Source organism: Nannospalax galili, unplaced genomic scaffold (assembly GCF_000622305.1).
Source record: "Nannospalax galili isolate Female #2095 unplaced genomic scaffold, S.galili_v1.0 scaffold1188, whole genome shotgun sequence".
Lineage (NCBI taxonomy): Eukaryota > Metazoa > Chordata > Mammalia > Rodentia > Spalacidae > Nannospalax > Nannospalax galili.
In genome coordinates, this window is record NW_008358629.1 from 756,043 (window position 1) to 778,551 (window position 22,509).

A 22,509-nucleotide genomic window follows, 5' to 3' on the forward strand; every position below is an offset into this window, starting at 1 on the left:
CTTTTACATAATCAATAACAGTTTCCAGAGCAAAGATACATCTCTTTCAAAAGTGGCTATAAAATTTTTAGGTTCACTGTTGAATTAATACAGTTATACAATATTGAACTCAGTATAAGCCCTGTAAGACAGAAAATTGAATGAGTTTTTCTTCTTTTTATCTTTTCCTTTTTTTTCCTTTCCCTACCGACTCATTGTTTCCCGTTTGTATTTTTCTTTCCCAAAAGATAGGTACTGATGACCTACATCCATATCTGTCTGCCCCCTTATAGCTACTGCCTCAAGGGTATAGAGTTTGATAGCTTTCATTCTGAGTCCTTATTTTGTGAACTTTGACCTGTTAACCCCTCAGTTTCCTCATTTGTCATATGGTATTAATAATATCCATCCCTTGGGCAGTTGTGAAATAGAAATCAAGTGAGTTAATTTGTCAATGAAACTAGCCTGTATTAGGAGGTCCTATCATTGAGAACTGATTACTTCTGCTATTTCCCTCTCAGTCCCTGAAAATTCCTCCTGACTCTTAGGAAAAAAATTGTCCCAGTATAGCTCCCTTAAAGGTCTCACAAGAACGTCTGTTCAGACTCTGACTGGGGAATTGTGTGTGAATTTTTAAAACCTGAGCAACTCCAGTAAGATGTTTTGTTTGTGTCATTGAAGTGGAAGGAAAGTTTAAGGGATGTATTCATGCCTTCACCCGGACATTCATCTTAGCTTCTGACAACTATTCCAGGTGAGTGCTGTTCTGCAAGGCAATAGAAATACCAATCCAGCCTTGAGCCAGTGATGCAGGAATATAGTCTTAAGATATTCTTAATACCACAGGGAGCCAACAGGTAGCTCTTAAGAAGTCTAGATTACTGGTTAAGAGCAGACCAACAACTTTTATTCTGTGCCCATAATTTTGTGAACTTTGACCTACTGACCCCTCAGATTCTGGAGTCAGATTTTCTTCTTGATAATCATCATTAACTGTGTGACTTTGAGTATAAGTCTTTTCTGTGACTCAGTGTTCTCTGAAACTGTGCAAATGTCCACTTCTTTTGTGAAGGGTAAAAGCATTAGAGTTAAATCCACAATCTAATGAAGGTGGTGGGCAATCTCTAAAAAGGTAACTCTATGGAAGGGAGAAAAGACACCAGCCAAGGAAATAGGAGGGGCTCGAAAGGAATCTGGTGGCTTAGTAGCATTAAAACAGGATCATTGCTGAGAGTGTGGGGCAGTTCATCTGTCCAGTTATCTGAAGAGCCATCTTTCTTCCAGTTTGTGCATCGTGAATGATAAGATGACTGTGAGGAATGCCAGCCCCAGAGAAATCAAGAATGCTTTCTCCATCCCAATGCTCACAAAGTTCTCCAGCTCTCAAGGCACCTTTACCAAGAGTAAGAGGAAAAAGATGAAGGATTCCTCCACCCAGACTAAGATACCGTGAGTTCTGAGAATCTCAGAATAGTCTTGAGTTCAAAGAAGTGAAGATTTAATAATATAAATTTAAAACTATCAGATATTATGATACCAAGTAACAGGACAAAATTTTTAAATGTAAGTTAATTTTATAGAGACAATCTAGTAATTTTAAAATGGTATAATATGGGGCTGGAGAGATGGCTCGGCGGTTAAGAACACTGGTTGTTCTTGCAGAAGACCCAGGTTCAAATCCCAGCACCAATATGGAAGCTAACAACTGTCCGTAACTCCAGTCCCAGGGGATCCAACAGCCTCTTCTGATCTTGGTGGGCATTGCACGACATGGCTGCACTTACCTACATGCAGGCAATACACGCATACACATAAAATAAAAATAATAAATAAAAATTAAAACAATTGTATAATATTCATATCATGTAATGTTCATGTCAGACAACATGATACCATATATGTTAAAGTCTAAGAAAATCATAGAAATTATTTAAAATGTAAAAAGCGTCAGCATTATTTTAGGGTTTAAAATCCATATACAAAATCAATTGTACTCTAGCAATGAACAATTAAAAAAATTTAGAAAACAATTCCATTTGCAATAGCATAAAAAGTAGCATATTCAGGGGCATACTAAGAAAAGATTGAAAAATATTGTCTGAAATCTACAAAACACTGTAGAAATAAATTAGCTTTAAACAATGGATGACTATCTCATGTTCCTGGACTGGAACACTTTCTATCATTAAAACAGCAGTACTTGAGCTGACTGTGGTGATGTATTACTTTAATCTCAGTGTTTGGGAGCCAGTGATGCAGGAATATAGTCTTAAGATATTCTGACTGAGGTCAGCCTGGTCTACATAGTGAGTTCGAGGCCAGCTGGGACTACAGCAGAGGAAGGTTGATCTCTGTGAGACTGAGGTCAGCCTGGTCTACATAGTGAGTTCGAGGCCAGCTGGGACTACAGAGAGACCCTGTCTCAAAAAATGAAACAAAACAAAAGATAGCAGTACTGCCAAAATTTTTATTCATATTCTCTGTCCTTGCAAGCTATGTCAAAATTTCAGCCACCGTCTTTCTAGAAATTTACAAGTAAGTCTTAAAATTCAAATTAAAAGAAAATGAATCCATAATAGAAAATCTTGAAAGTGAATAATATAGCTGGCGTACTCACTACAAAGTTACTGTAGGTTAACAACTAAACTATAGTAATCAATACTAGGTGCTACAGGTCTAAGAAGAGACACATAGACCTATAGACAAAATGAAAGTCTAAAAAATTTTTAAATGTATTCTCATTTTGATAATCATTTGATTTTTAAGCAGAGTACCAAAAAGAGCCAAAAGGAAAATTAACCTTTTCAGCTATGGGTGCAGAAACAACTGTATATATCCCACTCAGGAAAGTATCAGATTTTACCCTATCACATGTCACATATAGAAATAAATATAGGGACTGGAGAGATGGCTCAGCAGTTATAAGCACTGAGTGCTCTAGCAGAGGACTCAGGTTTCATTCGCAGCACCCACATGGCACTTAACAACTATCCATAACTCCAGTTCCAGGGGATCCACCACCCTCTTCTGACCTCCATGGGCATTGCACAACATGGGTGCACTTATACGCATGCAGGCAATAAACTCAGATGCATAAAAAAAATACAAATTTAAAAAATAAATATAAATAGGGCTGGGAATGTAGCTCAGTTGGTAGAGTACTGGCCTGCCATGCATGAAGCCCTGGGATCAGTTCCCTGCATCACATAAACTAGACATGGTTGCTCATACTGATAGCCGAATAACACAGAAGTTCAATGTCAACTTCATTTACTTAGCAAGTTTGAGACCAGTCTGGGTTATGTGAGACTCGGTGATTAAACAAACAAACAAACAAACAAATAAAAATCAAAACTGTGGAGCCAAAAATAGAAAAGTCTTCTAAGAATACAGAGGATCAACTCTTTGTGTCATTTAATTAGACAATGGTTTCTGACATGTGACAGCAAAAACACAAAAAATACTCATAAAATTTGATAACGTAAATTTTATACAAAATTTCAAAAGTTTTTACTTCAAAACTTTTTGCTTCAAAAAATACTGTCAATGAGCTGGAAGTGGTGGCACATTCCTTTAATCCCAGCAGAGGCAGGCAGGTAGATCTCTGTGAGAGTTTATGAATGTCCTACACAAAAATGAGATTATTAAAGAACAAAAACAAAAATACTGTCAGTGAAACGAAGAGTCAATTTAAAGAATCAGAGGTAATATTTGTGTATTTTATATCTGATAACCAACACAGATCTAAAATGCACGGAAGCATTCTTAGAATTCAACCATAAAAAGAAAGTAGCCTAATTAAAAAAAATATTGCATTTATTTTGTTTGATTTGATTCATTTTGTGACAGGGTCTCACTGTGTGTCTCTGACTGGCCTGGAAATCACTATGTAGACTAGGCTGAACTCCAAATCACAGAAATCCTCTTACCTCTGTCCCAAATGCTGGGACAAAAGGTGTATGCCAGCATGCCTGTCCACATTCATTTACTGTGTGTGTGTGTGTGTGTGTGTGTGTGTGTGTGTGTGTACATGCATACATGCATGCCACAAATCCCATGTGGAGGAATGAGTATAACATTCAGGAGTCACTACTCTCCTCTACCATGTTGATCCTGGGGATCAAACTCAGGTTGTCAGACTTGAAAGCAGTGCTTTTTGTCTCCTAAGCCATCTCCCTGGCCCAAGTGATTTAATTAATATGGAAAAAGGACCTAACTAGATATTTCCCCACAAAACCAAAATGTTCAAAAAGAACACAGAAAGAAACTCAGCATCATGAGCCATCTGATTGGGTTTCTTTAATAAAATTAACAAGCATTGGTAAAGATACAGATAGACTGGAACCCTCCCTCGTGTGTTGCTGACGAAAGAGGAACATGATGCTGCCACTGTGGGAAAGAATTTGGACATTTTTGAAAAGGGTAAACATTGAGTAACTATATGACCCAAAACTCCAAAAAAAAAGAAATGAAAACAAATTCACATTAAAATAGTTACAATAATGTTCATATCGACCTTATCTATAATAACCCCAATCTGGCAACAGTCCAAATGTTCATGAATTTATGAGTGAATAAATCAGTGTTGTACACACAAATGAGATATTAAAAAAAAATAAAAGGAAGTTCTGATACATGCCCCCACTTGGATGAACCTTACAAATGCTATCTGTAAGTGAAAGAATATAGTCAAAATGACTACATATTGAGTTAATTTAATTTAATTTAATTTTTAAAACAAACCCAAATGAAGCCAAGCTTTGAGGTGTATGCCTGCAATCTAAGCACTTGGTCCTGTGTAGATGGGAGGAAGGTCATTCTCCTTAGCTACATAGCTAGTTCAAGGCCAGCTTGGGTTATGTAAGACTTTGTCTCAAACAAACAAACAAGCTAACAAAACAAAACAAAAACTCAGATCCACAGAAAGAGATTAATGGGTACTTAAGAGGTAAATAGGAGTGACTGCTGTAAAGAGTATTGTTCTTCATTTTCTATTTATGACGATGAAAATGCTCTGGAATAGTCAATGCAATGTGATAATCAATGCAGTCTTTTGAATATATTGTAAAAGTCACAGAATTGTACACCTTAAAGTAATAAATTCTAGGACATATATTACATCTCAATTTAAAAATAATGGGATTTTTTTGAATTTCCATTTGTTATGCCCTTGAGTTTCTTCTTTGTGTAAATGAGTGTGTATTGTGCTTCATTATTCTTATGAACATCCCTGTGTTTCTGTTTGAATTCTGAGCATGAATGGTGGTGACAGACATTTTGGTTTGCACCAGGTCTTTCTTCAGATTTGCAGTGGTGCTAAATCTGGCACACGCGTCCTAGCAAATGAGTAGCATAGGTTAAGTGGCAGCACTTTATAGCCAGTACATCTACCCTGTGATGTACCTTGAGGAAGATGAGTGGGACAGCAACAGAGATGCTCAAGGTCTTCACTGATCCAGGAGAATCCTGAGAATGAAGTTAGTAAAAGATAGATGGCTGCGTGTCCAGGAAGGTGGAGTCCGGGTGTTCTGGGATGGAACTCAGGGTACTGGGCTCTTCTCACATCCTAATTCTTTTCCTCCAGAACAAGGATGAGACCCCAGAGGAATCCTTCAATCAAAAGTGCTAAGAGGAGCCATTGCTCTCATTTTCCTGTTTATCCAAGTTTATCCACAGAGTAGTTTATTTCTAAGGCTTTACTTCTGACTGGGGTTGGAGTCCTGGCTGACCAGAAGACCAAAGTTAGCATCTAGTAATATAGCCACCCCGAGGGCCAAATATTCTGTATATTTCACCCTGAAGAAGCCTACTTGTTTTCATAATAAAGAGTTATGCAGCATGTTGTATCCTGGATTGCTCTTCTCCTGTTCCCGCCATGAGCCAGAAGTGTCAGGCCCGTAAGGCTCTGTATACCCCACTTGCACCACATTCATCCTTGGCCATTGTTAAGCAGATCTGCCAGACTTGCTTCCATGGGCACTTTGTGAATTAATCCTCATGACAAAGGACTTGTGCTACTTCAATGGTCGGCATTTGGAGACCATGGGCTCTGTCAAATGCTTTACATGCAGGCCTGCAGAAGCATGCATGTGACCTGAAACAACCAGGGCCTCCCAAAAGATGCTTTCAGGCTAGTGAGGCCAAAAAGGAGGGAAAGGTTGTGAGGGTCACACATTTTATTTCTCTTTTCTGATCATTTGAGTGTTTTCTCAGTCCAAATCATGTGTTTTGTGCTCCCAGCCTTGATCAGAGAAGCTTCTTACTATTAATGCACAAACCCACAACCTGACAAAGTACCAATAAGTGATGGTGTGGTGCTTGGCCCTAAATGGAATGGTTATATCACCCTCTTGAAGGCTCTGGTAACATCACAGAAGGAGTGGAAAGAATATAAGTGACAGAAGATGGAGAGATGTACAGGAAAAAGATGTCTTCTGCACATGACGTGGCCACTGCACTTATGAACCCATTGCAACCGCTGTTATGTGCACAAGACTTACATGTGACTGAGCTCATTTCATCATGGATTGAAGAGGGGCTTGTTAGGCCTGACTCCTCTGTGAGGGACTATAGGCATTTAATGGTTGTTGGAGGAGAAGGTGATAAGTGGCCCTGCTCCATAATAGGCAAGAAACACTAATTAATTTCAGTGAGTCACACAAAAAAGACCTGAAAATAGGAAAGGGACTTATTGAAAAGAAAGGTTTCAGTGGGAGAGGGAGGAAAATAAGGGAATTGGGGGGTGGTGGTAGAAATGACTAAAGGTTGGCAATATGGGTCAGTGGGTAAAAGTGGTTTCTGCACTAGCAGGATGGCCCGAGTTTTCCATTCTGTTTCAGTGGTCTGCGTGGCTGCTTTTGTTTCAGTTCAAGTTCATACATACATATTATGAATTTGGTCATTTATACCCCTATTACTGTTACCTGCTACGCCTGCGCCGCACGAAGCTGATCTCTGAGCGGAGGACGTCAGGATTGAAGAGACAATGTAGGATTATTCTTGTGAAAATGCCATCTTTTGCCACGCCTGCGTGGCACGAAGCTGATCTCTGAGCGGAGGACGTCAGGATTGAAGAGACAATCACGCTTTTAGTGTAGCAGAAGAAGCCTTTATTTCTCAGCCCCAGGTTGCTTTTATACCCTAGCCCAGAAGGCAGCTGACCCAACGGGGGCGGGGGAGCCATCGCATGACCGCAGGGTCAGTGCCAGGTCATGGTGTTCTCAGTCCGTGATACCGGAAGATGAGCTGGTAAACAACTCTGAGACAGGAACCACGAGGCCCAAAAGATCACTGCGGGGGAGGTGCAGACAGCATGTACCAACAGTTACCCCCTTGTCACTCCTGCTGCATTCCTTCTTCCCCACAATGCCTTCCCCTCTTACTTTCATTTCTTTTGTTGTCATTTTGGCTTTTGCTTTTTGTGACACACTGAGCATAATTAGTGTTGCTTCCATAAGCATGGTTGGGGATGATCTGCTGGAGCATGGGCAAGTTACCAGTAGCTATAACACTGAGTATAATAACTCCTCCCTTAGCTACTATTTACTGCCAGAAAGTTCCTCAAGGAGCTGTGATACTTCACATATCCCTCCTCATCCATAATGAAATGCTTATTGGCCCCGTCTTGTGCAGGTTTTGTGCATGAAACTACAGCTGTTGCAAGTTCATAGGTGTAGTAGCCATATCACATCCAGGCTATGTTTCACATCGTGTCTTCTAAGCCTCCAGCTTTTACTTTCTACCCCTCTTTTGCAGTGCTCCTTGAACCTTGGAAGAAGAATATAGATGTCTCACTTATAGATAAGCACTCAACAGAGACTTATTCTCAGCACTTTGACCATTTACGAATCTCTGCATTCACTGTTGTCAACAGCAAACAGAAGCTTCTTGAACCAAGGAAGAGAGTAGCACGAATATATAGATATAAACATAAATTTTTAGAAATCAGCTTGATACCCTGTTTATTTAACAAAACAACAGAAGTCCTCCCCTACCCTAACCTCTACTCCAACCCCCACCTCCTGCAGCACCTGTAATCTCTCCAGCCATAGACTTTAGTCTGGGTTTCCAGTACCAAGCATTAATTTCCTTCTGTGGAATGGGTCTCAATTGCAATCATAAAGTAGTTAGTTACCCTGGTAATAGTCATGCACCAGTAGACAAATCTTACCTGATATATGAATATCATAGACTATAAGATTTATAGTTTGGTGACACCACTGATGACTTTTCTCCCCCTGCTGTCAACATGGCTTCTTTTGACACTATGAAGACTAGCTAGCTGGCAAGATGCTTCCAGCTTGGTTCTGGTTTCATTCCTGTCCTGCAACCAAATTATGGGATCTATTCAGCACTTAGATCTTACTTTATAGTTCTGGTGGATAACCAAGAGCAATGGCAGATGGCTTTATTATTTTGGGAACCTCCGGCTTCTTTGATCAGCAACTCAGGGAGGTAAAAGTCATCTGGCACTGGGATATTTGGCTTTTTTGGTTTGGTTGGTTTTGGTTTTGATTTTCTTCTTTTTTGTAAGATTTATTTTTGATTATGTGTGTGGGTATGTGTATGTGAGTGCCAGATACCCATAGATATTAGAAGGGTTAGACATCCCCTCCCCTCAGATCTGGAGTTACAGGCAGCACATGGGTTCTGGGAATGGAACTCTCAGGTCCTTTGCAGGGGTAGTACTCTCTATCAGTGAACCATCACTCCAGTCCCTGAGATTTTTATTTATCAACCTATGGCTTCTGGGAGCAGCATTATTTATGTATGTGTGGTACCTCCATTAACCACTCTTTAAAAGTTTTGTTTTGGGAGGTTGGAGAGATGGCTCAGCAGTTCAGAGCACTGACAGATCTTGTAGAAAAACTGAGTTTGGTTCCCAGCACCCATATGGTGGCTAATGGCCATTTACAACTCCAGTTCCAGGGGATCCGATGATGCGCTCTTTTGGCCTCTGTGAACATTGCATGCATAAGTATATTTACATACATGTGGGCAAAATGCACACAAAAATAATAATCTTTTAAAATATTTTTGAGACAGGGTCTCCCTGTAGCCCCAGCTGGTCTAGAACTAGCTTTGTAGACCAGGCCGAACTCATAGAGATCCACCTACCTCTGCCTCCCAAGTGCTGGGATTAAAGGCCTGTGATACCACACCTGGCAATTAGCTTACAAAATAGATTTTGATGTGGCTTTTTCATACATCCTTAGTTTTAGCTATCTGACCCCTTACTTCCTTCTCCTATGTGCCTCCCAAACCCCATTTAAACATTTCCATCCCCATTATTTACCTCTACACTCACATCACATGTACTCTATTGTTCCTAATCATTTAAGACCTTGTCACTCTCCCCTTTAATGCTCGTTTTCTAACACCCTGACATCTAGAGCCTCTGTAAATTAAACATAAATATGAATTAAAAGCCAGGAATCACATAAGAGAGAAAATACATGATATTTATCTTTCTGGGCCAGGATTATCTCACTCCCATTTCCACCCAGTATCTTGTAAATTACATAATTTTTCTGTACAGCTAAATAAAATTTCATTGTGTATATGTACTCCATTTTTATTATCTTTGCATCTATTTATGGACATCTAGTCTGATCCATTTCTTAGCAGAGCACATTGCAGGAAGCAGAGATAAACCATGAAAGAGAGTGGGCAGCAATGTTATGGTATGGCTGTTGCGACTATGAACACATCACAGCTGTGGATACCTGCACAAGACCTGCACAAACTTGTTGGGTCTTTTGATATTTTGTCATCGATGAAGGAGGCTGGTTCATAAAGCCCCACCCCACCCTGGGGTGATATTGGCAGTTAATTGTGCTTGGGGAAGGAGTTGTCATTTTGGTCAATGGTCTAGCCACTGATAAGTTGCCCATGTTCCAGTAAATAACCTCCTAAACACACCTGTGCAATCAACTGTAATTAAATGCAATGGGCCAAATACACAAAAAGAGGCCAAAAGGTAGGAGGGGACTTGTTGGGAAGAAGGGTTTCTGTGGGAGACGGAGGAAGATAAGAGAGGGGAATGGTGGGTGAAACTAACTAAAATCCTTATGTATGTGTACGAAACTGGTAAAGAATTCAAACGGAAAAAATTAATACAACTTTAAAATATTTATTTATTTGTTTCTTTGTTTATTTATTTATCTTTATGTGCATGAGTGGATTGCCTGCATATATGTAAATGCACCCATGTCGGGAAATGCCTGAGGAAGTCAGAAGAAGACGTTGGATCCTCTGGAACTGGAGTTTCAGAAGGTTATTAGCCACCATGTGGGTGCTGGGAACTGAAACTGGGTCCTCTGCAAGACAGCCAATGCTCTTAACCACAGAGCCATCTCTCCAGCCCTGGTTTTAAATTTTTTAAAAAGTTGCATTAGATTGCAAATTTTTTAAAGTTTTTTGTTAGGGATGGAGAGATGGCTCTATGGTTAAGAGCACTGAATACTCTTGCAAAGGACCTGGATTCGATTCCCAGCACCCACATGGCTGCTAACAACCTTCTGTAACTCCAGTTCCAGAGGATATGATGCCCTCTTCTGACCTCCTTGGGCACTGCATGATGCTGATGCCCTTACATGCATGCAGGCAATACAGTCATACACATAAATTTTTTTTTAAATAGTAAAAATTCAAAATTAAAACCAATAACAATTATAAATAAGTCAACTTTTGAACTACAGGATTGCAAAAATAAAAGTTTTGGCATATAAAAGGTCAGGAGAGTATGCTTCTAAAATTGGAGAAATAGCCAGGCATGATGGTACATGTCTTTAATCCCAGCACCCAAGAGGTAGAAGCTGATGGATCTTGGTAAGATTGAAGCCAGCCTGGTCTACATAATGAGTTTCAGGACAGCTGGGGCTACAAAGAGACCCTGTCTCAAAAAAAAAACAACAAATAAATAAATAAATAAATAAGAATATATAGTCAATAAGAGTCTAACACAGTATCTATCAAATGCACTTACAAATTACTTCACCTTTATATGACCCAATCTTAGAAGTATTCCTATAGATGTGAGGCACAGTCATAACAAGATTAACTTCATCTGGGACTGGAGAGATGGCTCAGTGGTCAAGAGTACTGGCTGCTCCTGCAGAGGACCTGGGTTCAATTCCCAGCACCCACATGGCATTTCACGACTGTCTTTAACTGCAGTTTCAGGGGTTTCGATGATCTCTTCTGGCCTCCACAGCATTGAGCACACATGGTGCACTTACATGCAGGCAAAAAACAAACAAATAAATAAATAAATAAATAATAAATAAAATTGAAGAAAAAGCATGCCACTAGAAATTATCTGTTTACATAGAAATAACTGTCAAAATCTTATTTTGTGAAGATACATGTGTACATGTGCATGTATATATATATATATATGCACACATAATGACTGTTATGTCTGGAAGTATACATATTTTGATGGTTAACACTAATAACGGCAAGTTCATACTTGGCAGTATATAAGATTACTTAGGAGACAAATTTCTGGGTGTGTCTGTGAGGAATTATCTAGAGTAAGTTTGACTGTGGATTCCTGTGAATCTATATTAAGTTAATTGGGGTGAGAAGCTCCACCTTGAATGTGGGAGGCACCATTATATAGGCTGAGTTCCTGGACTGCATAAAAAGAAGGTGAGTAGAGCACCAGTGCTCATTTCTCTGCTTTCTGGCTATTGATGCAATGTGACTAACAGCCTCGAGATACTGCTGCCATGCCTTTCTCACCATGATGGACTGTACCCTTGAGATGTAAACCAAAACAAACCCTTCCTTCCTGATGCTCCTTTTTTCCAGGTTTTTGTCACAACAATGCAACAAGTAACTGATACACATACCAAAATGTTATGAGCATTCATCAATGTTAGGATGTGTGGTGTCTTTTTCCCCTTTCATTTTCTTGTAATTTATTACTTGTTTTAGGATGACAAAAATACAGTCAATTCCTATTGTTCCAGCCCTTGATTTCCTCCACAGATAGACATAGGGGTCTAAATATGAGTAAGATGTATGAAATGTACAAAATTCAATAAAATTATATATTAAAAAATACAGCCACTCTCAACAACTCCAAAATTTTCAATAGGACTGCAGGCAGGATGGCTCACTGTATAAAAGCTTCCTGCATAAGCCTGACTACTCAAGTTCAATTCCTAGAAGCAATGTAGAAGGCTGGATGTAATGGAACACATCTGTAATCCTAGCACTCTTAAAGTGAGATGGGAGAGAGAGAGATAATAGAATTGATAGGAAGCCAGAGGGTCACCTAGCCTGGAGTATCACTGTGGCAGAAACAAGAGATACCCTGTGTTTAATGTGTCAAGGTGGAAGGAGGGAACTGACTCCTTAAAGCTGTCTTCTAACCTCCATGGCATACACATCAATAACAAAAAAAATGCTGAATGTTTTTGAGAAGAAATTTTAAAGCAACATATTAATTTAGTCTGACCACAAGAGTACTGTCTCATTGTTCTGTTTCCATTAATGGAAATGCCTGTCTCTATCTTCCCCTAAAAGAATAAAGGTGCCTAAGAAATAGAATGTATTTTCTACAATCCTTATTTTTAGTGACTAACATGGCTTCTGATTAGATATTTCAGAAATCTCAAGACAGATTTTAAAAATATCTTTTATTTTTATTTTATGTGTATGAGTTTGTTGCCTGCATGTATGTAAGTGCACCTGTGTTTTGCAGTGCCTGAGGATGACAAAAGACGGTGTCAGATCCCCTGGAACTGGAGTTACAGACGGTTGTTAGCTCTAATAATGGTGACGCCCTAATAAAATGGCTGACAGATTGTGACACAGTTCAGTTCTTGCACAACCACACCATTGCTACAAATCACAAGCACAAGCATGGGGCCAGGTGCAGCGTCGTGCCAGGTGGAAGGGTCCTTTCCAAAACTACAGCTTCTCAGATGCATTCCTGGCATGCACCCTTAGGTAACTTGGATACTATCAATGCCGAGACATAGAGCCAGGTCTAGTAAAGTGTCCAAAATGCAAGGTCCTCCTCCCCCAACCAGTGAGTGTAACCAGTAAGAATCAAGACATCCTAGAGCGAACCAACATAGGCTGGCGTCCAATTGAACACGGGACCAAAGCCATGGGCGGGAGAACACAGCCAACCAGCAAGCAGGGCGGAACTTTCAAAATTACCTTGCAGTCCAATCCGGGCTGGGCCCTGAAGTTGTGTGGGGTTGTTTTTGCATAGACAAGCAAATGGGTGCTGGGAATTGAACCCAGGTCCTCTGCAAGAGCAGCCAGTGCTCTTAACTGCTGAGACATCTCTACAGCACCAAGACAGATGTTTTATGTTACACTTGAAACTTATTCAAATATGACATACTAAATGGAAAGCAAAATTAATTTTGTTGCTGTTTTGTGTTTATGAGACAGGGTCTCACTTATATAGACCTGACTGGCCTGGAACTCACTGTGTATACCAGGCTTGTCTCAGAGTCACTGCCTCCTGGGTACTGGGATTAAAGGGATGCACCACCACACCTAGTAAAAGCAAAAATCTGTAATCGTAGTAATAATAGTAGTTCTAAATTTATGCAGAGGTCTCCAGTTTGCTCTGGTCTAGGTCCCCTCAGGAGTCTCCGTTCCTGTGCTCGTGAAAGAGGAGAATTCAAATAGCATACTGTCATAGAGGATGCAGTTAAAAGTTTAATTTTATGAAGCCAGTAATCTAGAGTACACTCTTCAGAGTAAGAGCAGGAAGAGCAGCAACACCAAGATTCTGTTTGGCATGGGATTTACATTTCCTCTCTCCCTTTTATCTCCACTGTTATGCCTTTCCCAAGGTGGACACTTCCAAGAAAGGGATATGCATTTCTCAGAAACTCATTTTGTCCAGAATTTAGTCTGCTGTAAGTAGTTATGTAAGATGCAAGCATATGTTTAGAGGTTTAGGTACACCTAGAGTTGAAGAGTTTACTAGGGAAAAGAGTAACAGCACTCTGTGTTCATTCCCCTGGCCAAGAAGTCCCTGAAGATGATTTGAGCTGACTCATCTAGAATTGATCATAGACACTTACTGCTTTTTATGTCCTGTTTTGAGGGCCCTGAGCTGGCCCGGCAGGAGGGACCATTACCACCTATTTTTACATCCTGTTTCATCAACCGTCAATAAATATCTTTACATCTTCTTTTCGGGTCCTGACTTGGTCTAGCTGGACTGACGTTACCACCTGTTGCTATGTCCTGTACTATAGGGCCTGTTGGCCATTCCCTCAGAGAATTAACATGCTGCCTAGCATTATCAGGTTACCTAGCAATCTAGATTGTGAATCATAGCAGAGAAATTAGTAAAGGGCTCTTGGAAAACTATCCTTCTGATATAGAGGGAAAACCATCTATGTTCATTAATGCAATTTCAGAAATAGAAACACCCCTAAACCAGCAAAAATACTTTGCTCATCATAGTCTAGTTATGTCGTAGCCCAGCTTAGAGTTGAAATGTGTGGGACTAATGAATTGGAACATTTCTAAGAACATATGGCTTGAACTAGTTTCTGATTCTAAGGCTTATTTTAATTAAATCAAGATGGGGGAAGGGGGCTGGAGAGATGGCTCAGCAGTTAATTAAGAGCACTGGCTGCTCTTGCATAAGATCCAGGTTCAGTTCCCAGCACCCACATGGCAGCTAAAAACTGTCCATTGCTCCAGTTCCAGGGGATCTGACACCCTCTTCTTAACTCCAAGGTATTGCAAGCAAGACACGGGTGCAGGCAATACACTCATACACATAAAAAATAAAAATAGTAAACAAAATATTTGATTATTTTTGAATAGGCAATACAAAGAGGAAGCTCAACATTGAAACCACAAGACTGTTCATATAACAGGCTTTAGGGGCAAGAACCATGGGTTCAAGCCTGGAAGGAATCCACTGAGCAGGGATAGGAGTTGGTTCATGGGTATAAGGACCTATTGGCAGCTAATCACTGCTGAGTGACAGAGAGTTGGTCTTCTTTAAATGATTGACACTAGATAGGATGACCATACTCCAGTGGATGGACTCACATGGTGGGACTTGGGGACAAAATCTTGACTCCATAGGCCTTACAGATATGTCAGAATGCATGAAATCTGGGGGAGGTGGTGTATGGGGGTGCAGATAGGGGAGAGTGTCTATGATTGAGATGTATTGCATGACACACAAAATTTATATGTGTGTGTGTGTGTATGTGTGTGTGTTGAAAAAAAGAATATCGTGGTATTCTCTTCCGTAAGAGCACATTTATTTTCGCTTCAAATTCCAGCCACTGCATCTTTAGGTGGTCAGGATATCCTGGGAATAGGCTAAGTCCACATAGAAGCAGTTTGATTTTAACGTGTTTCTCTCCATCACTGCTTTTCCTATAACCTTATCCACGTTATTGAAAACTATTTCAAAAATAAATAAACTGAGCAATAGAGGTCAAAGACTCAAGCAACAACTTGAAAAGAAAAGAGGAGCAGCTTTGCATAGGCTCTGCTGCTACCCCACACATTTCATGTACACAATCACTTAAGAGGGATGGCGCTGGAGGATTTCTCTCAGAGGGAACAGTTTAGAATTCGTTGGAATATATTAGAATTTACACTCCTGTCTCAGCACCGAGGGTTTCCCCCTCTCCGACTTTTCTGCCTTGGGCCCCTCCCTTAGCCAGAAGATTTATGTGAACTGCTGAGTTAAAGATGGACTTGTAACACCAGAACTCTTGGATATTCTTCCGCCCTGCCAGTCACAGCTAGCTCTTTTGGACGACACAGCGGGAAATCCGTTTGCATTTCAGTATGGAAAGAAATGGCAGGCTTAGTGAGGGGCGCTCAGAAAAGACGAAGCTGATACGGAGACATTTGGTAATCGCCTGCTTCCCTGTGTTCAACGCTGTTTCCCCGATGTAGTCACCAATACCCACGTGACCCTGTATTGATTTGCAGCCCGCTGGATTAGGTGGAAGTGCTGTGAGTCATTAGGTATCGCTCCGCTGTCCTAAGCCGGATCTCCTTAAACTTCTCTATCTCCTCCCTCCGCGGATTTCGGTTACGGGACGTGGCAGCGCCTATTTTGCAGAGGAAAAGGTAGATACAGATGCCGGTCAGTGATCACGTGAGGGTTCCTGAGGCGCCCTGGGGACGGGAGAGAGAAGAGAGTATCGAAAAGTAATCGTAGTTTGCTAATCACAGCCCTTTATCTGGTAAAGCAAGCATCTCGTCATAAGTCCCAAGTGCCCGGCCAGCCCCTTAACACAGACGCCGCCATTGTCTCAGCTCCTTGCGCCTGACTCTCGGTGCCTCATTTCTGTAGGACATGGCACTTCTTGAGACAAGGAAATAAGAAAACGGCCTCTGATCCAAGCAGAACAGGTTAGTGAGAAGGAGGGCATTGCTTGGGGCTGTGAATGTGGATTCTGAGACTCGCAGGATACTCGACCTGTTTTTAGGAGGCGAGTGGTGAGAGGGCAGGAGGACCTGGGATGATTGAAAAAAAAAAAGCTACCTTCATTTCCAGAAACTCGCCTCACTTCCAACTGTGTTTGGAAAGGGATGGGTGTAATAGCATCTTTTATTGGGGAGATGGTGGACTTGTCAGAGGAGGCAGGACTGTTGCTCTTGGTGAGGGCAGTTGTCTGATGAACCCTGGGAATCAGGGAGAGAACATAAAAAGGTTGTAAATGTGTGAACATCAAGGTTTTGGATTCAAAGGTGATCTCTCATGTTCTGGTTGCTAGTCTGAGCATCAGTAATAATAACCACATCTTGCTGTGTTTTCATTTGTTTTTTAATTATCAAAAATGTATTTGTGTAGCTAGATGTGCTGCCAAATTTGCGGTACTCCATGTTTGAGGCCAAAAGGGATGGATTTGAAGATAAATAAAACTGACACGGTTTCTTGTACAGTGGACAAAGCTCCAAGATGAGGACAATAAGTAGGCATCTAGAGTAATTTCTAGATCTCCTTTTCACCAGCTTTATAGATACACCCTCTGTTACCTGCACTGTGTTGCAAAATATTGGGGGAGGAGCCTAAGCATAAGAGCCTGTAATAAATTTGAAAATGATACTTTCCATTGTTTTCCCAGCTTCCTGTGACTTGTCTGGGCATTTCAGCCCTACTAACACTACTACTACTTTGCAGGGATGTTTTAGTTGCATGGAAATGATCAGACATTGAGAACATAGCAGAGAAGCATGGAGATTTGGGAGTGGCAGAAGAAAGGGAATCAAACAAATCTTTGGCAAACAAGTACTGTATTCAGAAAGCATCTATTCCTTAGGTGTTCTCTAACAAAGACTCAGTGTCCATGGTCTCATGTGTCACCTGTTTCGGTTTGTGAATTTCTGTGGGTTCGTAGGTTTGTTTAACTGTTGGTTGTTGTGAAGGTTTGTAAAATAACCTAGCTTGAAGCTGGGAGATAAGAAAGAGAAAATTGCCCTGTGTCTAAGGTTGGTGTAAAGATAGACAAGGATTACTGACACTAGAAAATTACGTCTTTCTATTTTGTCATCTCACCTTACCAACGACCTGGTCTCCTGTCGATTTACGTGGGAGTCTTGATATACTTTGGAGGTACAGAATGCAAAGACCTCTTTTTCCTGGTCTTTGCTTATTCTGTTCTTTGTTATAATCTAATTCTGAACAAGGGAATTTAAAAGATCAGTCACTGAAGAGGAAACTGGTGGGCCATAAGCTGAGTGATGGGAAGAGTAGAGCATAAAGAGGGGAAAACTAGACAAACTGTCTCTGGAATGATAAGAATGGGGTTCAGGTTCCATGTTTTGTCTACCAAGAGCTCAGTTTCTATATGGTCCTCTGTATTTGCTCCATAGGTCTGCCAGTAGACCTGCTGCAGGGCTTATCAACCTTGGAAACAAAGAAGGGAGAAGAGAATTACGTCAGATCATCGTAGGTCAGTATGAATGTGGGGAATCCTGGAGCAGAACGGCAGGATGGAATAGTAGAGATTTGGCTCCAGCAGAGGTCAAAGCCAGCCTTGGGATTCCTCAGTCTCTCATGTCCCTGTAGCTTTCCTGTTCTCCATAATCTTATTAGTGTCTGGAAGGAAGAGTGGTAGCACTTGGAAGTATAGACGGGGTGAAATGAAAGGAAGCCTTTGCTAATTGTGTACTTTTCCGCATATAGCACTGAATTTCCATATTTTCCTATCTCTCTGTGCTGATCAGCGTGAGGAAAAAAATTAGAAGAGACTTAAAGCCCCATTTCCTTCCTCCACCCCTAGGTCCAACTTCACTGGCAGATCTGGTGGCCTTGGAGTGGCTGAAGACCACCACCCTCCACAGGGCTGCGCGCAAGCACAGCCATCCTTCTTTACTTTGAGTGAGCTTCCTCAGCATGCTGTCTATATCATTGGCAGAATCTGTAGTTGGAAAGGGGGCTGCATGACTACTGGACTTTATATGAAAACACCAACTTGGGGAAGACCTTCAGGCAAGGCCGAGATAGGAGTAGAGGCATATTATTTGGTCTTGCCTTTAACTTGAACCATGATTGGCTCTAAAACCAAAGCAAGGGCTAGAGAAGAGGCTGGGGCTACCTCGAATCCTGGAATCAGTGGCCTTGCGAATACTAAAGTAAAGGCCAAGAGTCAGACCAAGGCAGTGGTTGAGGCAAAACCAAAACAGAAACTGGGGAACCAGGCTGAGGCTAGGGATGAAGCAATGGTCAGGACTCAGACAGTGATTTGCACTGAGGCTGACTCTGTGACATTGGAAGTATGCAAAATAGAAGATATGACTAATATTAGAGTCACAACTCAGAGTGAGACAGAGCTCCTGCCAGAGCCTGGGTTAGTGATTCAAACCAAGTCCGAAGCCATGCCTGTGTCTATGGTCATTACTGTAACCAAATCTGGAGTCAGGGTTGACACTGGCATTGAGGCACATATCAAGTGCTCTGCCAAGGCTAATGATAAGTCCGGTATTGGGTGCAGATCTAAGATAAAGGAACAGGCCAGCATCAGTTCCAGGGCTGGAGACAAAACTAGTATTGTCAGCAGCTCCACTGATGAGGATGAAGAAAATGTGTGCTCTTGGTTTTGGACTGGAGAAGAGCCTAGTATAGGGTCCTGGTTCTGGCCCAAAGAAGAAACCCCCTTTCAAGTTTATATGCCCCCACCTAAGATTGAGGAAAAACCCAAATCCCCAGAGAAACACAACTTTACTTTAAAAGAAAAAGCAGCTGCATGGGCAAGGGCCAGATATATTGTCCTAGTCCCAGTTGAGGGAGGTGAACAATCTTTGCCTCCCGAAGGGAACTGGACCCTGGTTGCAACCTTAATTGAAACTCCTTTGGGTATTCGGCCATTGACTAAGATTCCACCTTATAATGGACCTTACTTCCAGACCTTAGCTGAGATAAAAAACCAGATTAGGCAGAGAGAAAAGTATGGACCTCATCCAGGGGCCTGCCGCTGTAAATCACGTAGCTTTAGTTTAGAGCCTAAAGAGTTTGATGAACTTGTTGCCCTCCTTAAGTTAACTAAGGATCCTTTCATTTATGAGATAGCTACGATGATAATGGGTATCAGTCCTGCCTATCCGTTTACTCAAGATATAATTCATGATGTTGGTATTACTGTTATGATTGAAAATTTGATCAATAATCCAAATGTTAAGAAACATACTAAAACTCTAAATACTGTGAGTGACAACTCAGAGTCTTCTGAAGAACCAAAAGGGAATGAATCACAAATACATCAGATTTGTAAGGGCATAATCTCTTGTCCTTTGAACTCTTCTGTACTAGTGGATGAACTAAAATTACTGGTGAACCTGAGTGGGAAACCCGAGAATCACCACGTGATTGCCAATTACATTCCAGAGTTCCTCATATTGCTAAATAAAGGAAGTGTCAAAACCAAGTTTCATGTCCTAAAAGTTTTTTTGTGCTTGTCGAAAAATCAAGCCAATACCAGAGAGCTGATCAGTGCTGAAGTATTGTCATCACTCGTGGCTCTATTTAACAAGAATGAGTCAAAGGCCAATATTCTTAATGTCATTGAAATATTTGAGAATATAAATTTCCAGTTCAAAAAGAGGACAAAGCTCTTTACCAAGGACAAGTTCACTAAATCTGAACTTATTTCAATATTCCAGGAAGCAAAAGGGTTTGGTCAGAAACTCCAAAACTTAGCAGAGCACAGTGATCCTGAGGTGAAAGACAAAGTTATCCGATTAATACTCAAACTCTAAATAGCTGTACGTTTGCACAAAGCCTGGAATGGTTTCTTTGTCTGTGCAATATAAATCTAATGAATACTATAATTATAAACTTGATACTTGTGTTCTCTGTATTTATTGAAGGAGGCAATTTTATGGATGCCAGTCAGATCTAGAGAGACTGAGCATTTGCTGAATTTTGTGCTATATGCATACTATAAATGGAGATATTTTTAGTATTTCTGTAATGTAACCTAATGATGAACATATTGGTCCTAAATAAGCTATATTTCTGTGATTATACTGATACAAGTGTATTTTCGTATTTCATTTACATGTTTTTAATAAAGTCGCATGCTAAACCTGATGAAAATATTGTCCTAGTTCTTCAGTTGAAATGTAGTCAGAGATAAAGCACAAACAATGTAAGGATACGGAGGAGCACAGTCTGTTTATCGATGGGGGCTGCACAAACAAAACAGGTTCATATTGACAGATTTTTCTAGTTTCCATGTGTTTGAGGAATACAGTCTTTCTGTGAGCAAGAAGACAGGACTATGTTACTAGCTGTCCATAGACTGCAGTTGGTAGGCCTTCACATGAGGAAGGAAGCTGTATCTGAGGGCTCTGGACAAATGGATGATCACAGAGTTAGGAGGAAGGAGAACAGATGCTTTCATTCTAGTCTGAACCCCAGAACTTGTACTTATTCTTTCACATAGGCTGTCTCATCGGGATGCCTTGAAGTTTTTAACACCCAAGAGGGTTTCTGGTTCTCACCCTGTTCGGTTAAGTCATGGATAGTTGTGGGAAATGCAGTTCTGGAGGGGCCCGGCTATGTTGTGCCCTTATTAGCACCCTTCCTATCCAGGGATACCAAGTTTATTACTTCCAGTGAGGTTCCCTCTCCCTGCAGTCCTGGCCTGGAGTGTCTGGGGTCTACTTACAGAAACTGCTTATCAGCATCAACTGTTCTACCTTGGTAGTTGTTGGTTCTCATCCTTGCTTTTGTTTTCTGACCAATACTCTCTACTTGGTGATTTTTACCTATTCCTGGTGGCAGTTTGTGCTGATTCTTATTGGTCAGAACCCTGCTGTTATGTGTGATACAACTATAGAATATTCCTTTAGGAGTGTGTAGTTAGGAAGAAATTAATTTCCCTCTCCTGCTTATTTTCAGCTTGCTGATTTGAAGCCATGTTGCTTATACTACTTCAGCCTCTCCTGTTTATACTTAACAAAAACTAGATTCTGAGCAGGGGATTATGGTATAAAATGACAGCTGTAGATGAGATCTGACATCTCTTTTGCCTCTCCTACTCCCAAACCCCTTTGCTCTTGTTACTCTTCATTTACTGTGCAGAATTGGTAATTTTAGCTCTTAGGATCCCTGTAGAAATTTTTCTCCTTCTCCCTCTCCCTCCCTGTTTATACTTAACAAAAACTAGATTCTGAGCAGGGGATTATGGTATAAAATGACAGCTGTAGATGAGATCTGACATCTCTTTTGCCTCTCCTACTCCCAAACCCCTTTGCTCTTGTTACTCTTCATTTACTGTGCAGAATTGGTAATTTTAGCTCTTAGGATCCCTGTAGAAATTTTTCTCCTTCTCCCTCTCCCTCCTCCCTCATCTCCTGTGTTTGTGTGTGTGTGTATGTGTATGTGTGTATGATGTGTATGATGTATATGAATGTGCTCATTCATGTGTGTGGTTTTGCTCTTGTTATGACTTTCTCCCAATTTTTCATGCATTTTGGAGGTTTAGATATTAAATTTCAGCGTGATGGACAATATCCCAAATTAACAGCCAATTCTAACAACCTATTTTTCATACCTCTATGAATAAAAATGAAGCACAGTTGGCCATATTTGTATATTAAGAGGAGGAAAAAGCAGGTTTTTTTCTTGCAGTGTACAGCCTTAATTTAGAAGAGTTTTGAAGTTCTATGTAACTGTTTTTAATTCACAGATATACCCTAGCCTATAATACCAGCTGTGAGTACTTCTCTCAGTATTGGAGATCTTCACAATGCAATTGGACCAAATCCTTTGGAAATAGCCTATATCTCAAATGCCCTGTGGAGTGCACACTTAATCAGTTGATGGCTGTGGAATTTCCCAATATCAGCTAACGAGAAGGGTGAGTTTGGGATATGTATATATTGGTGCCAAAGCAAGAATTTCATCTTTCAGCCTTGGGTGGTAATTTTTCTTTTGGTCTTTTTGAGACAGGGTTTCCCTGTAGTGCCAATGGGTGGTAATTTTAAGAGTCAAAATCATCTGTTCTTCCTGACATGTCCTGTGTTGATGCACACTTAGGTTGATTGTGATGTTGG

General features: G+C 40.7%; 3 protein-coding genes across 5 annotated transcripts in view; all 3 read left to right on the plus strand.

The window, feature by feature from the left end:
* Positions 1–18,019, plus strand: part of LOC103724751 (nuclear RNA export factor 5-like) — a 69,304-nt gene extending 51,285 nt beyond the window's left edge. Inside the window, exons 17-19 of the mRNA XM_029558063.1 lie at positions 661–733; positions 1,264–1,428; positions 17,824–18,019. Coding sequence (XP_029413923.1) covers positions 661–733; positions 1,264–1,428; positions 17,824–18,019 — 434 coding nt within the window. The remainder of the gene's footprint in view (positions 1–660; positions 734–1,263; positions 1,429–17,823) is intronic.
* Positions 16,025–22,509, plus strand: part of Gprasp1 (G protein-coupled receptor associated sorting protein 1) — a 46,429-nt gene continuing 39,944 nt past the window's right edge. The window contains exons 1-3 of one of the 3 annotated variants that reach the window (XM_029558064.1): positions 16,025–16,074; positions 17,824–17,903; positions 22,143–22,313. The gene's annotated coding sequence lies outside the window, so the exon portion shown is untranslated. Of the gene's footprint in view, positions 16,075–16,300; positions 16,360–17,823; positions 17,904–18,241; positions 18,332–22,142; positions 22,314–22,509 lie in introns of those variants that run through there. The other 2 variants (XM_017795297.2, XM_017795298.2) reach the window with 2 other exon arrangements.
* Positions 18,325–20,539, plus strand: Armcx5 (armadillo repeat containing X-linked 5). The gene has a single exon (XM_017795301.2). The coding sequence runs from the start codon at positions 18,499–18,501 to the stop codon at positions 20,203–20,205; it is 1,707 nt and encodes a 568-aa protein (XP_017650790.1). The 5' UTR covers positions 18,325–18,498; the 3' UTR covers positions 20,206–20,539.